Source organism: Lathamus discolor, chromosome 1, assembly GCF_037157495.1.
Source record: "Lathamus discolor isolate bLatDis1 chromosome 1, bLatDis1.hap1, whole genome shotgun sequence".
Classification (NCBI taxonomy): domain Eukaryota; kingdom Metazoa; phylum Chordata; class Aves; order Psittaciformes; family Psittacidae; genus Lathamus; species Lathamus discolor.
In genome coordinates this window covers 69327004-69340199 of record NC_088884.1, presented here as the reverse complement: position 1 = coordinate 69340199, position 13196 = coordinate 69327004, and the positions used below count along the sequence as shown (strand labels likewise).

At 42.0% G+C, this 13196-nt stretch overlaps 1 protein-coding gene across 1 annotated transcript in view; it reads right to left on the bottom strand.

Annotated features, from left to right (window-relative positions):
- DDX17 (DEAD-box helicase 17) overlaps positions 1-13196 on the bottom strand; it is a 20931-nt gene extending 7735 nt beyond the window's left edge. The window contains exons 1-11 of the mRNA XM_065678249.1: positions 12667-13196; positions 7966-8116; positions 5812-5911; positions 5546-5679; positions 4781-4846; positions 3980-4121; positions 2567-2727; positions 2298-2470; positions 1664-1774; positions 1122-1183; positions 682-741 (exon numbers count right to left, since the gene is read on the bottom strand). Of these exons, the coding sequence (XP_065534321.1) occupies positions 682-741; positions 1122-1183; positions 1664-1774; positions 2298-2470; positions 2567-2727; positions 3980-4121; positions 4781-4846; positions 5546-5679; positions 5812-5911; positions 7966-8116; positions 12667-12710 (1204 nt within the window). The 5' untranslated portion in view covers positions 12711-13196. The remainder of the gene's footprint in view (positions 1-681; positions 742-1121; positions 1184-1663; positions 1775-2297; positions 2471-2566; positions 2728-3979; positions 4122-4780; positions 4847-5545; positions 5680-5811; positions 5912-7965; positions 8117-12666) is intronic.

Below are 13196 nucleotides of genomic sequence, written 5' to 3'. Positions count from 1 at the left end.
GCTTATTAAAAACGGGGGCACAACTGATGCATCCAGACAGATCATTTTCGTACCACCAGAATAGAGCTGTGCAATTTTGATTCAGTTACACATCTGGGTAACATGATGTTTAAAGGCCATGTATAATCTCAGTGGTCCTGCCTAGAAGGAACACAGAGGAGGGAAGGTTACGTGTCAAAGATCGGGAGCAGTGCTTTCTCAGATGTGGATGCATCTGTGGGGTAAACATGCATGAACACTGGGGCTGGTATGCTCAAATCTGTGGTATGTCATATGGGGAGAATATTAGCTATTGGTTCTTGAAATGCTCTCCCACAGCTTCCTACTTGGGACTTTATCTGACACGGTCTGAACTGAGAGCAATCCATCCCTATCATCCAGCAACAAAAGCTGGATTTGGGAAAGGAGTGTGGTGGAAGGGTTGGGTTGCATAATTGGACGTCTCTTCTCCCTCTTGGCGATCGATTGGTCATGCCTAGGCCTTGCTGCAGACCAAAGCCTGTTCATTAGGAGCAGGAAGAGACTTTGAATATGAAAGACAAAAAAAAGATTAATGTTAAAAAACGTATTTCACATGTGGGGGAAAATCACGCTTTGAATTTTTTTTCTTTAAGAAAGCATATTTCAGTCCAAAGAAGAAAAATACTCAGCAGTAGGCAAGAGTGGTCTATGTGTACAAACCTAGCCCACGAGATGCAACGTCGGTAGCAATGAGGATAGGAGCCTTTCCAGAACGAAACTCTGTAAAACAAAGTATGCTATGAAGTAAACTTTTTCAAAACTACCAAGTTACCTGCACTTGATTTACATTAAATGCTCATTTTGCAGACTCTAGGTAAGACAATTCAATGTCAGAAACCCCAGCAAGTCAGGATATAAGGTGTCAACTATTCCTCAAAATCCAGCTCTGTGGGTTATGTAATTCTTCCACTGTGTTTTTGTAAAGGAAAAAAACCCAGCAAATACAAGGACTGAAATTAACAGTAGGAAGGTAAAGGAAGTTCTTTTGAAATGTATCTATTTGGTATAGAGACAAAACATCAACAGATGACCAGAGAAATCGTGCCTCAGTAAATTAAGTACAGTGGCCCAAGCTATTCTCCCCTCAGTGATGGACTCACCATTAAGCACCCAATCTCTTTCTGGCTGACTCTTGTCTCCATGGATACACATAGCTGGCCAACTGCCAAACAGAGACACACATTAGTACAGACAGAAAGTACATACATTAAAGACAACAGGAAGCTTTACTGGCATTTTGGTAAAAAGGTCAAAAACAAAGAGACTTGAGAAATACGTTATGCCTGTCCTACTACTCTGGCCTGTATCTTGCCAGCACATATAGTGGTTTGTTTCTTGCATATTAATCCCATTACCTACATACACAACCATCTAAGCCAAATTACATTTGCTGTACCGATACAGTCCCAATAAGTGTATCACTATTCTGATACACTAAAAGCTCCACAGCTTACAAATGCTCTCTTGCACTAATGCTTTGATGGACTGGAAGCTTCTGAGAAACCAAATCTACTCAGCCAAGAAAAAAAATGGGCAAGTTGTTCCCCAAAACAGCATCATGAACATTTAAGCCTTAACAGCTTTTCATCACAGTTTCTATTTCCCACTAAAAAGAAGGGGAAGGAGAGGAATAGCTAATCACCCATCTCTGCGCATCCTTCGAGTGAGATCATCACAACGCCTCTTTGTCTCCACAAAGATGATAGTCTTGTTTTCTTTCTCTGCCATGATTTCTTCCATCAGTTGTATCAGTCTAAAATAGACATGAGAGCCAAGATGTACATCCACATACACAAGAATATAGAGCACTCTCTTGGATACATACACAACACACATCCCCAAAAGTAAGTAGGTATCACTTACACCTAATGTTCTTTACTGTGAGGGTGGTGAGCCACTGGAACAGGTTGCCAAAAAGAAGTGGTAAATGCTCCATCCCTGGCAGTGTTCAAGGCTAGACTGGACAGAGCCTTAAGCAACATGGTCTAGGGTGAGGTGTCCCTGCCCATGGCAGGGGGGTTGGAACTAGATGATCTTAAGGTCCTTTCCAAACCAAACTATTCTATGACTCTACGTAGGTCTGTTGTACAATGGTACGGTTAGAACATACACAAAAGATAAGTCAATTACAGGACTGACTTATTTTGTAACAGTCCAAGGTTAAATAATACTACAATAACTTCACTATTTGGAATTTGTATTTGGCTCACAAAATAGTGTTGGTTCTTCAAGTACAGCCAAAAAACCCAAGTGAAATGGTAGGAAAATCAGCTTACTTATGGTCCTTCTCGCTTTCCATGCATACATCCACTATCTGCAGGATATTGTGGTTGGCACTCAGCTCCAAGTTTCCCACATTGATCTGAACATAGTCCTGCAGGAAGTCTTCAGCAAGCTGGCGCACTTCTTTTGGCCAGGTCGCACTCCACATCAGGGTCTGTCTGTCAGGCTAAGAAAAAGGGAATACAGATTCATTTAAGGATTTAAGGTACTGAACCCTGAATGGGAAACCAGAGGATCCATCCTTTTTACAAGGTTCACACACCCTTATCTGGTCAACAATTTTACGAATTTGGGGTTCAAATCCCATGTCCAACATCCTGTCTGCTTCATCCAGCACCAGGTAGGTACACCGGCGAAGGTTGGTCTTTCCTGCTTCAAGGAAGTCAATCAAGCGACCTGGTGTAGCAATGCAGATCTCCACACCTTCAAAAAAAGAATAAGGAAAAAGAGTAAGGCTCTTCATTTGAATGTCAATCGGTATTTTTAGTCAGAATGAATCACCTTCCAGAGCAAAATTGTTTCAGAAAAAAAAAAAAAAGCAAAAAAGCACCACCCTCATTCCTCCCCAAGACTGAGTCATTTCAGTAGAAGCCCTAATTTTTTTTCATTCTGAAATTACTGTTACAGTGCCATTAGAATAATAAATGCAGTACAGAAACTAAAAGCTTACTGTCAGAAAACACCAGTGAAGAGCTGTCCAAAAATCAAGAGTACAATAAGCTTCTCCTCAAGCCTGACCCACCTTCATCCAGAACTATTTAGTCTAGACAGCTCTCCAGAAAAAGAGCGAACTCCAGCTAAACTCCCCATGTTAATCAAACGTGAAGTGCTTCTCTTGCTATGCAGGTCAAGTTACTTCCACCTTTTGGCTTTAATACTGAGCAATTATGAACCAATAGTGACAGATAACCATCCTGCCTGCATATGTTAGCGTGAAAACAGACTTCAAATAGTCATAAACCAATACTGGGTATGGCAATTTATAATTTATACATTCCTTAAGAGGGACTGGTTTCCACCAATTCCCAAATCTTACAGGCAAGTCCTTCAATGTCACTGAAATGTCCACATAAGGTAAATTTAGGGAAGCAAGGAGATTGGGAAGAGCAAAACCCTAGCAGCTTTCTTGATACTGCACTTAAGAGACACAGAATATTTTTGCAGATCTTTGTGTCAACCTGGACCCCTCAGAGCTGACAAAGCTGGGTGTACTTCCAGTTTATATAAAGCTCATACAAGAGTTAGATTTCTAATGGAGGCAGTTGCCTGCAGGGAGAACAAATAAACTGCAATCTCTGTTGTCAATGATGTATTCCTCCGAAGTAAATTCACTAAATACCCCAAAGATCACAGCTGGGCGTTTCCCACATTGATCTGAACATAGTCCTGCTGCTACTGCATTTCCTCAAAATAATGAACATGTTATCTTTCTGCTAAGTTTTCTTTTCCCCCTTCTGATGTCTTGATGATCTTCACAAGTTAAAAGAGAAAATAAAAATAAAATCTAATATTCAAGTAAGTCACTATACAACAGAGAACCTACCTCATGAAGTATCATTACAACTGGAGATTCATTCACACACACCCTTTCCAAAAAGGTTTTAAGAAGGTGATTTTACAGAGATTTAACAATACCCCCTCCTCCAGAAACTGCAAACACCCATTTTAAAATTACCTCTTTCCAGATCCCTGATCTGGGGACCTTTGGGTGCCCCTCCATATATGCAGGTACTCTTCAGCCTTGAACACTTGCCATAATCATCAGCCACCTGCTGCACTTGCTGGGCCAACTCTCTAGTAGGTGCTAGAACCAGACACTGCAAAAGAAATCAGAATCATAGAATGTTTAGGATTGGAAAGGTCCTTAAGATCATCTAGTTCCAACACCCCTGCCATGGGCAGGGACACCTCACACTAGACCTGGTTGTTCAAGTCTGTGCCCACCCTGGCCTTGAACACTGCCAGGGATGGGGCAGCCACAGCTTCCCTGGCAGCCTTCACCACTCTCACTATAAAGAATTTCTTCCTCGTTTCTAATCTAAGTCCCACCCATTTGAGTTTGAACCTACTGCCCCTTGTTCTATCACTACAGTCCCTGATGAAGAGTCCCTCTCCAGAATCTTTGTAGGCCCCCTTCAGATACCTGGAAGGCTGCTCTGAGGTCTCCACACAGTTTGTCTTCTCCAGGCTAAACAGCTCCAGAATCAATTCAGGATAACCAAGCTGCATACATATCCCTAACTTAAGGGCTCCACACAGATACCATAAGCAAAGTTGGACCATATGGTCTTTATTATCTAAAACATTTAAATATCTTTAGACTATGTCAGCAAATGCACAGAATCTCAACCGAGTGGGATGTTCACATTGTGATAGTAAACATTTCTCTACTTCCTGTTCTGATATACCAATTAAAGTACACATTAACAATGCCGTGCCATACACACAAGAAGGAAAAGAATCAACAAGCACTTACAATTGGGCCATCCCCTCTCTCCAAATATGGCTGGTGGTTGATGTGAACAATTGCAGGCAACAAGTACTAAAACAGAAGAATTCTAAGTCAAGACACAGGACTTCAATATTAATGCCAACAACCTCCTGCCATGACAAATGGATTACAGCAGAGCCCCTTTAGCCTAACATTCTTTCAAGAAACTAACACCTGATGTGAGACACAGCAAGAATCCTTGCGTATATAAAAATGCTTCTGCAAAAACAAATACTTGCATTTATCTGACAGAACGGAAGATTTTCAGAGCTGATGATCAACTGTACCTGCTTTGGTATGAGCACAAAATATAGCTGCTCAGTACCTGTAAAAGGAAAGCTCACTTAAATTTGGAGTCTAAGTTAGCAGAATTGAGCCGTAGCTTTTCATGAAGAATAAAATTCATTCCTAATCACTGCAAATAAAATTAACATATACCTTAAAGACTCAAGCATTTCTTTTAACTTGCATGACAGCAGGTACTGGTTTTTAAACCACAGTGTAAGCCTAGACCAAAGGGGAGTGACTAAGCATCCCAAAAGAGAGACAAAATATTTGCCTGTGAGTAAGACAGACTTGCTGAGTTGAAACTGAAGTCTCAACCATGACACCGTAAAACAAGCTTTAAAAACATGTCATCATCTCACTTGATACCTGTAATACTGAAAAGCCCTACAACTAACAAGTAGCAAAGGGTAGTTTCTGTAAAGCAACTAGGAAGCTAAATAAATAAAAGGGAAGAATACATACTGCCAGCGTCTTCCCAGAGCCAGTCTGCGCAATGCCCACCATATCACGACCACTGAGGGCTAGCGGAAAGCCTTGGCACTGAATTGGAGTGGGTTCTGTAAAATTCTGGTCCATCAAAGCATCCATCACATACTCTAAGAATTTAAGATAAGAAAAAGATTCTTAAAAGGATAACTGAAGCTTCAGAAAACCTTTTAAAAAACAGAACAGGCCTGTTACTGTTTCCCAGTAATCCTCATGATCTTAAAGAATGGCAAAATACTTACGTGGAAAGCTACACTGGTGGAAGGCAAACACGGGCTTAGGGCAGCCTTCCATCCCTCGGATTGTTATCTCTTTCTTTCTGCGCAATTCTTCAACTTCATACTATTTATGTGGGAAATAAAAAACACAAAACAAAGATAAATGCTGAATGTGAGCAGGGACTTAAAATGCATGTTTCTAACTACTAAGGGACTTCACACCTCTGGGTAACCACTTTGTTAGAGAATTGAGTTGAAACAGACATTTAAGATGACAGCTTTCCTAAAGATTTTGTTTTTAGGACTGAGCTATCACACAGCTTCTCCAATATTCAGAGGTAAAAGCTCTCTACATAGCCTAGGAAGACTAATGTCTCTCCTTCCAACCAGCCCTTTTTAATGAAAAGTGTATTAATATAGTATTTGTAGGAATTAAGACTCTTTTTTTTTCCAGAGGCCAGAAACGACAAAAAGCTTCAAAAGTGATCTGATCCTCCGTTTCTAATAAGAAACATGTTTCATGTGACAGTGCTAATAACTAAACAAAATAAATCGGCCCTAATATACTCTGCCCAAGCTGAAGGCAGGGCAGTCCTCTCCTTCAATTAAGACATTGCAGAAGTGGTTAAACACAGAGCTCTTGCTGGTCGACTTGCAACTCACCAATGTTGCTTGGAATCTTTTCAGAACCAGCACTTCTTTCCTGAATAAGAGCCCAGGCAACAATAATGATACCCTAAGACCTCCCAAGTTTTTATAATAATGGAACTTCTTAAAATATTTCTGAAATGTGTATCCACATAATTTTAGGCTTAGAAGTAGTGTTTCATCTTTGTCTAGCCTACCTTGCAAGTCCAACTGGATTTTGCAACATGCTTCCACAATTCATGACCTTATTCTAATGCTCATTAAATATCAACAGAAAGATACACATCAAACACCAAATGAGCACTTTATCCAAAGCAATAAATTATTTGTCAGAATCTCTTGAGCTTGAATAAAATGGTAAAAAAGAAAACAACTTTTGGGAAAAATGTGAAAATCCTTTGAGTTTGCCAAGGCAAAGACAGCTACAGCAGCAAATGCTGACTGTGGTTCAGTAGTTGCAGCTGTTTTACCTTTAAAAAGCCAGTGTCTCCTTCAATTCCTTCATGCCACATTTGTATCTCATGAATACTTCATGTAAAGATTTCTAAGACTATGGAACTGGGTAAGAACATTTGTTTGTGTCCTCATGTTAAGGATGAAATCTCTTAATTTCTAAATACCAAAGACATTAAAGAGGGGAAAAAAGGACTAGACTCAAGTTGAGTAGGAAGGGGGGGATTACTATATCTACAGAGTAAACACAAGGTACTGTACCTAGTTTTGAGCCTTCAGTGTAAGAAGAACATTGTTTTACCAGCGCATGTCCAATTACGGGGAGAAAGCCAGAGGCTTGAGTACATACTATATGATGAAAAACAGAGCGCTGGGTTTGTTTAGCTTGGGAAAAAGAGGACTAACAAGGCAATTTAACTCCAACTTTCAACTACCCAATGGGTCACTACAGAGAAAATGCTGCAAATCTTTTTTTGGGGGGGAGTGAAATACCATGAGAAACATTAAGCCATGGGACAACCACCCAGAGAGGATACAAAAAATACCCCATCCCTGAGGATATTCAAACTCAAAAAGACAAGGTGCTAAGCAACCTGCTCTAGTTTTGTAATTAGCTCTGCTCTGAGCAGAGAGTTAGAATAGAGATCTCCCATGGCCTCTTTCAGCCTCAATTATTATGATAAAATACTCCTTTTGAACCTTTCTCATGTATTTCTGCAACTCTTGATTCACTAGTTTGGGTTCCTTCAGGGCCTTCCAAGTACTACAACTCTGAAATTCTCCAAGTCTTATCTACACTGACAAATAGCTAGACCAGACAAGCATTATGATGATAAATTACAGAAGACCAAATGTAAAATACTCTCATATAAAATCAGCTAACAGCAGCAATGCCACCTTTACTGAATGCAAAGTTACTGAAGGCAACTAGAAACAGCATCCTGTGGAGTCTACATGTACCAAAATAGCTTAAGGAAGAAACAGTTCTATTACACACTTCTCCAAGCTTCTAAGTTTTTCTACTCGTGATATTTTCTGTTGGAGGCAAAATGGGGTAGACAGGCTGTGAAAACCTACCGGAGTAAGCCTGGCCACTTCCGGATGCTCCACGTAAAAATTCTTCTCAAACTTGGGCAGCTCACTTAAATCCCATTTTTTCTTGCGTAAACGTTCCCCTGGATTACCAAATTTCTTTGGAGGAAGAGGACCTCCACGACTTGCTCCAAACCTGGGAATGTCAATGTTAGTTGTAAGACAGTACTTAATTACTCTAGAATTTACAGAGTTTCTTAAGCATTTTCCACTCTCTTTTCCCAAAGCTGACACAGGAGCACAGTAATCCAGCATAAGTCACCCCATGCCTATCACTATGATGGCAAGCAACTTCCTGAAATAATATAACTCTGCTTTAGTCAGTTTTAAATCCCAAATCATCATCCAGTACAGCCATTTGTAAATCATTGCCTTAAAGCTCCTCTTGGTTTCTGTCCTCCCTCAGGACAGCTCTGTGGGTACAGCTACAGCACTTACATCTTCTTGAAACTGACAGTACACTTAAAAAATGGTTAGATGAAAGGGACGACAAAAATCTCTAATTGTAAGTTCCTTGTATCTCTCCCAAGGTTAGTCTTGCACAAAAAATAGCTACTTCACTGTCTCCCCCTCTATGTCTTCTCTCCTATCAAGCAAACCAAGAGTGAAGAACAGAAAGTACGTAAGTCCAGCCAAGCCTGAAGTCCATCTGTGGATCTGGAACCAAAGCAATTAAAAAAATGCGTATTTTTTTCTTTAAACCAGAGCCTAACAGGGAAAAAAAAAACCCAATGAGCCCAAAACAAAAAAAGTATGTGGGAAAAATCATACCCCCTCTCAAATGCTTTGGAGGAAGACTCAAGAAAGTAGAAAGCTAGTGTTTACTAAAAAATTCCTAACTAGCACAACAACTCAGGAGCTACTGCTTTTACTCTTTCATGTAAGTCTTCTTGCTCACATTAAGTTTTCACCCAGTTAATGTCATACACTTTAGAAGGTTAAGAACTGACTGTAATCACTCATTAAGGCATTAGACACAGCATGAGCTTCCGCCAATAATCTGGAAGAATAACTGAAAACTGAATGGCACAGAATGATTATTTACTGTGAATATTATAAAGTATGTATTTTAAAATTCTACCAAAAAAGTCACAGCACTCTCATTAGTATTGTACAAACACAGCAGAAGGTATTTTTTCCAAAGCTATCAAATTTTGCTCTAATTCAGATTTTGCTTAAGAAAGCTACAGCCTTCTCCAAAATATGGCTTCATGAGAAATGCCCATGTAAAACAAGACTTCCGTTTAGACAGCAAATCCAAAGTGGCTGCACCTAACGCAGGCAGTCACAGAATCACAGAATCACAGAATCCCAAGGGTTGGAAGGGACCTAAAAAGATCATCTAGTCCAACCCCCCTGCAAGAGCAGGGTAACCTACAGTACATCACACAGGAACTTGTCCAGGCGGGCCTTGAATATCTCCAGTGTAGGAGACTCCACAACCCCCCTGGGCAACCTGTTCCAGTGCTCTGTCACTCTTACAGTAAAGAAGTTCTTCCTGATGTTAACGTGGAACTTCCTATGCTCCAGTTTACACCCATTGCCCCTTGTCCTATCACTGGATATCACTGAAAAAAGCCTAGCTCCATCATCCTGACACCTACCCTTTACATATTTGTAAACATTGATGAGGTCACCCCTCAGTCTCCTCTTCTCCAAGCTAAAGAGACCCAGCTCCCTCAGCGTCTCCTCATAAGGGAGATGTTCCACTCCCTTAATCATCTTTGTGGCTCTGCGCTGGACTCCTTCAAGCAATTCCCTGTCCTTCTTGAACAGAGGGGCCTCAACTATTAATGAAACAAGCCAAAAGCAACAAAAATCCTAAAGCAATCTTTTGACATGAGTGACCTGGGAGGAGAGGGGTGCTAAAAAAGGAAGAGCTGAAATAAATTTCTGAATTATCTTAAGCACAAGACTCTGTTCAGCCCTTAACTACATTCAGTCTTCAAACTGCTTCCAGTGCAAACTACAAATTATAGTGATTGACAGACCAGAAAAAAGGAACTTAAATCAACACATTAACAAAAAGAAGAGGTTGCATTGTTGGAAAAGCTAAGTATGGTTGACAATTTAACTTAAAACCTCCTAAGTAATTTTTTAAATGTTTGCTTTGCTGCAACTGTGCATTCAGTCTCTTCCCTCTCCTATAAATACACCCTACTTTCTCCTTGGTATGTCTATGGGATCCCCCAGACAAGCTACATGCTCAACAACTTTTGTAACATGCCTGTGAAAGGCAACTTCAAAAATTCATTTAAGCACATTTTTTTTCAGATCAAAGTGGAAAAGAAGAAAAAAAGAAATTATAGATTTTAATTTACAGGCACGTTCACCTATACTGGAAGTGTTTGCTGTTGCTCATGCTCACTTGAGGTCAAAATGACAACTATTTCTATATCCAAGCAGTGTTAACAAAACCCATAGTCTCACTGAAATCAACTGGAGGTTCAAAGTTTCCGTGAAGTTTCATTATGAAACACATGAAGAACTGATTGCAAAACTGGACACTGAAAGCAGCTGGGTACTACAAATACTTGCTCCATAGCTACCCAGAGAGAAGAACTGATGTATTCTATATAGAAGCCAAATAGTTTCAGGTCTCCATTTTTGCCTGGGTACTGACCTGACAGAAGTGAGCCCTGCAGAAGTCCCTGAACACTGCCTCTGCTGAAGTTTATCAGCTAAACTGGCAGTAACTGACACTTTACATTCTGATTACAAGTCAAACAAGATTCAAATTCCAGTTAACTGATTTGAATCTAAGATTATTCCACTGATTTGCCAACAGTTTTCAAGTGTTAAATTCAGACCAAATCAAAACATTCTCTAATGTTATTGGTGCCATAATTTCTGGGGCAGAACTGATTAAATTTGTTATATTCCAGAACAAAATAGTACAACTTTCAACTCCAAGAAATCGCCTACAACTTGCCCCTGAAAGGAGGAAACCAGGAAGCCTGTATTTCACTTGGTTGGCCTATGAAAGAATCAGCAATGAAAAGGTGATAAACTTTAAAATGGCCCAAAATTTTATATAGGTTATTTATGATGTCTGATGGTTGCTAAGGTATGAAAATACTTGTAACCATTAAACATAACTAATAAACTGAATCCCTATGCATTAAAGCTTCCGGGATAACATGCCAAGAAAAGGATTTTCCATGCAAATGTCCAAAAACTTTGCAAAATGTAGGCACTCCTTTCACTTATGCAAAACCCCTCATCTAAGAGTGAAACACTCACCTATAATCAAAGTCTTTACGCAAGATGAGATTACAAAAATGTTAAGGCATGCCAAGCATTGTGACAACGCTTTGGCCAGTGTTAAAAACTGTATATAAAGCTGCATACTCAAACTCACTCACTAAACTCCAAAACCAGCTGGGGTTTGAACTCTCTCACACTTGCCAATGCTTTTACTCCAGTGTTCTTGTGTTAACAACTAAGCTGGAAATCTCCTAGTGGAAAAACACCCAAACTCTCCCCTGAGAAAAAAAAAAAAAAGTATCTTTTAATTTCAGAGTGTGAAATGTGGGTGTAAGATAACGCAAGGATACAACTAATCTCTCGCCACAGGCAACAGGAAACTACATGTTAAAATGCACTGCAATATATAACAAAATATACACAAATCTCCCAGTGGGGAAGGAAAACAATAAAGGAAAGAAGTGGGTGGGGGAGACTTATTAACTGAGATCTAGCCTTCATATTAAGAACAGTACCCCCATGAAATGTTTATTGTCAACCCTTGAGAAGGAAGGCCTAACTGCTGATCTGAAGGACGGAAAATGCTACTCTCCTAAATTATGCTATCTCTTTATAAAGGCCTGGTATCAACGTCTAAGTACTTTCAACTCTTAAAAAACTCAAGTCCCAGACTAGTCATATACTACAACGTCATTGTGTTTACTGCTGCCATCCTCAGAAAAGGAAAAAAAATAATAATCAAACCTGCAGAACCCTTCTGCAAGCCACGCTTCCTGTAAACAGCAGATTCAAGATTATCAAGGACTAGGCCTCTGCAGTGCCACACAGACAAGTCCTGTCTGACTGCTACGTAAGCCTGGTCATGCTCCTGAAGTCTGGTCCAGAGCCAGGTTTACCGAGATCACCCTCCCGAGGATCCAAGTCCCCTGCATGGCAGCACCTTTCGATCTCATTTTCTCTCACGATAAAGCTCGGGAGCGCAACTGAAAAAGATCCTTCACCAAATGCCATCTTTACAGCCAGTCCAGAAGGAGCAATGACAATCGGAAGGGCAGACTGTCCAAACACCCTTGCCCGGGCCACCAAGACCTTGGCGGCTTGGGGGAGGAAGCAGGATAACGAAGGGTGGCAGAAAATAAATGGGGGGGGAGGGGGAATGCAGGCCTTAAAACTGCAAGCAGGGACAGACGGTTACACACTAACGATAGAAAAGCCAAACAAACCCCCCTCAACCCACCTCCCGCTTTGCTGCCAGAGCACTACTAATAAAGCCTCCAACCTCCTACCCTCCCCCCCCCCCCCCCCCCCCGAGGATTACTGGAGCAAAAGCTCCCCCAATACCGCCAGTGGAACGCACCCCCCCTCAATCCCCACGGCGACTCCCCGGCCTTCCCCCCCACCAGGCCCCCAACGCGAGGGAAACGGCTCCCTCCACCGCCCAGCCGCCTCCCCCCAGTCCGGCCTGCCCCCTCCCCTTACCCGCCGCGGTCACGGTCGCGGCCCCGGTCCCCGAAGCCTCTCATCGCACCCGGAGGGGTGGGAGAGAGGCAGCGGAATGCCGGCCGTGGGGACGGCGAGGGACTGGGGGTTCGAGGAGACGGGCCAGCCAGAGGCGGCTGTGTCTCGGAGGAATCGCTTTGCGCCACCTCGCTTCTTTGGTGGGATACAAAAGGAGAAGAGGTGGTCAGTGGGTCAGAGACCCGCTGGACGTCGGCGGAGGGAACGCCGGGGCTCTCGGTCGGCTCCAGGGCCCGTGAAGTGTGGAGACACCAGCGTCTTCTTCCTCCGGGTTCCCGGCACAAAATGGCTGCCGCCGCCCCAGCCCGCTTCGGTTACGTTACGGGCGGCCCGGCGCTGCGCGAACTGCGGCCCTCGAAAATACCTACGCCTATTCCCAGAAACCAACTACACCCTAAGCTCCCTTGGAGAAACACTGCTCGGCCAGGCAGGCACGCTACGGAAGGTGCGTAGCGGTCTTGACTTGACTCGGGCCCCCGCGTGATGAAGGG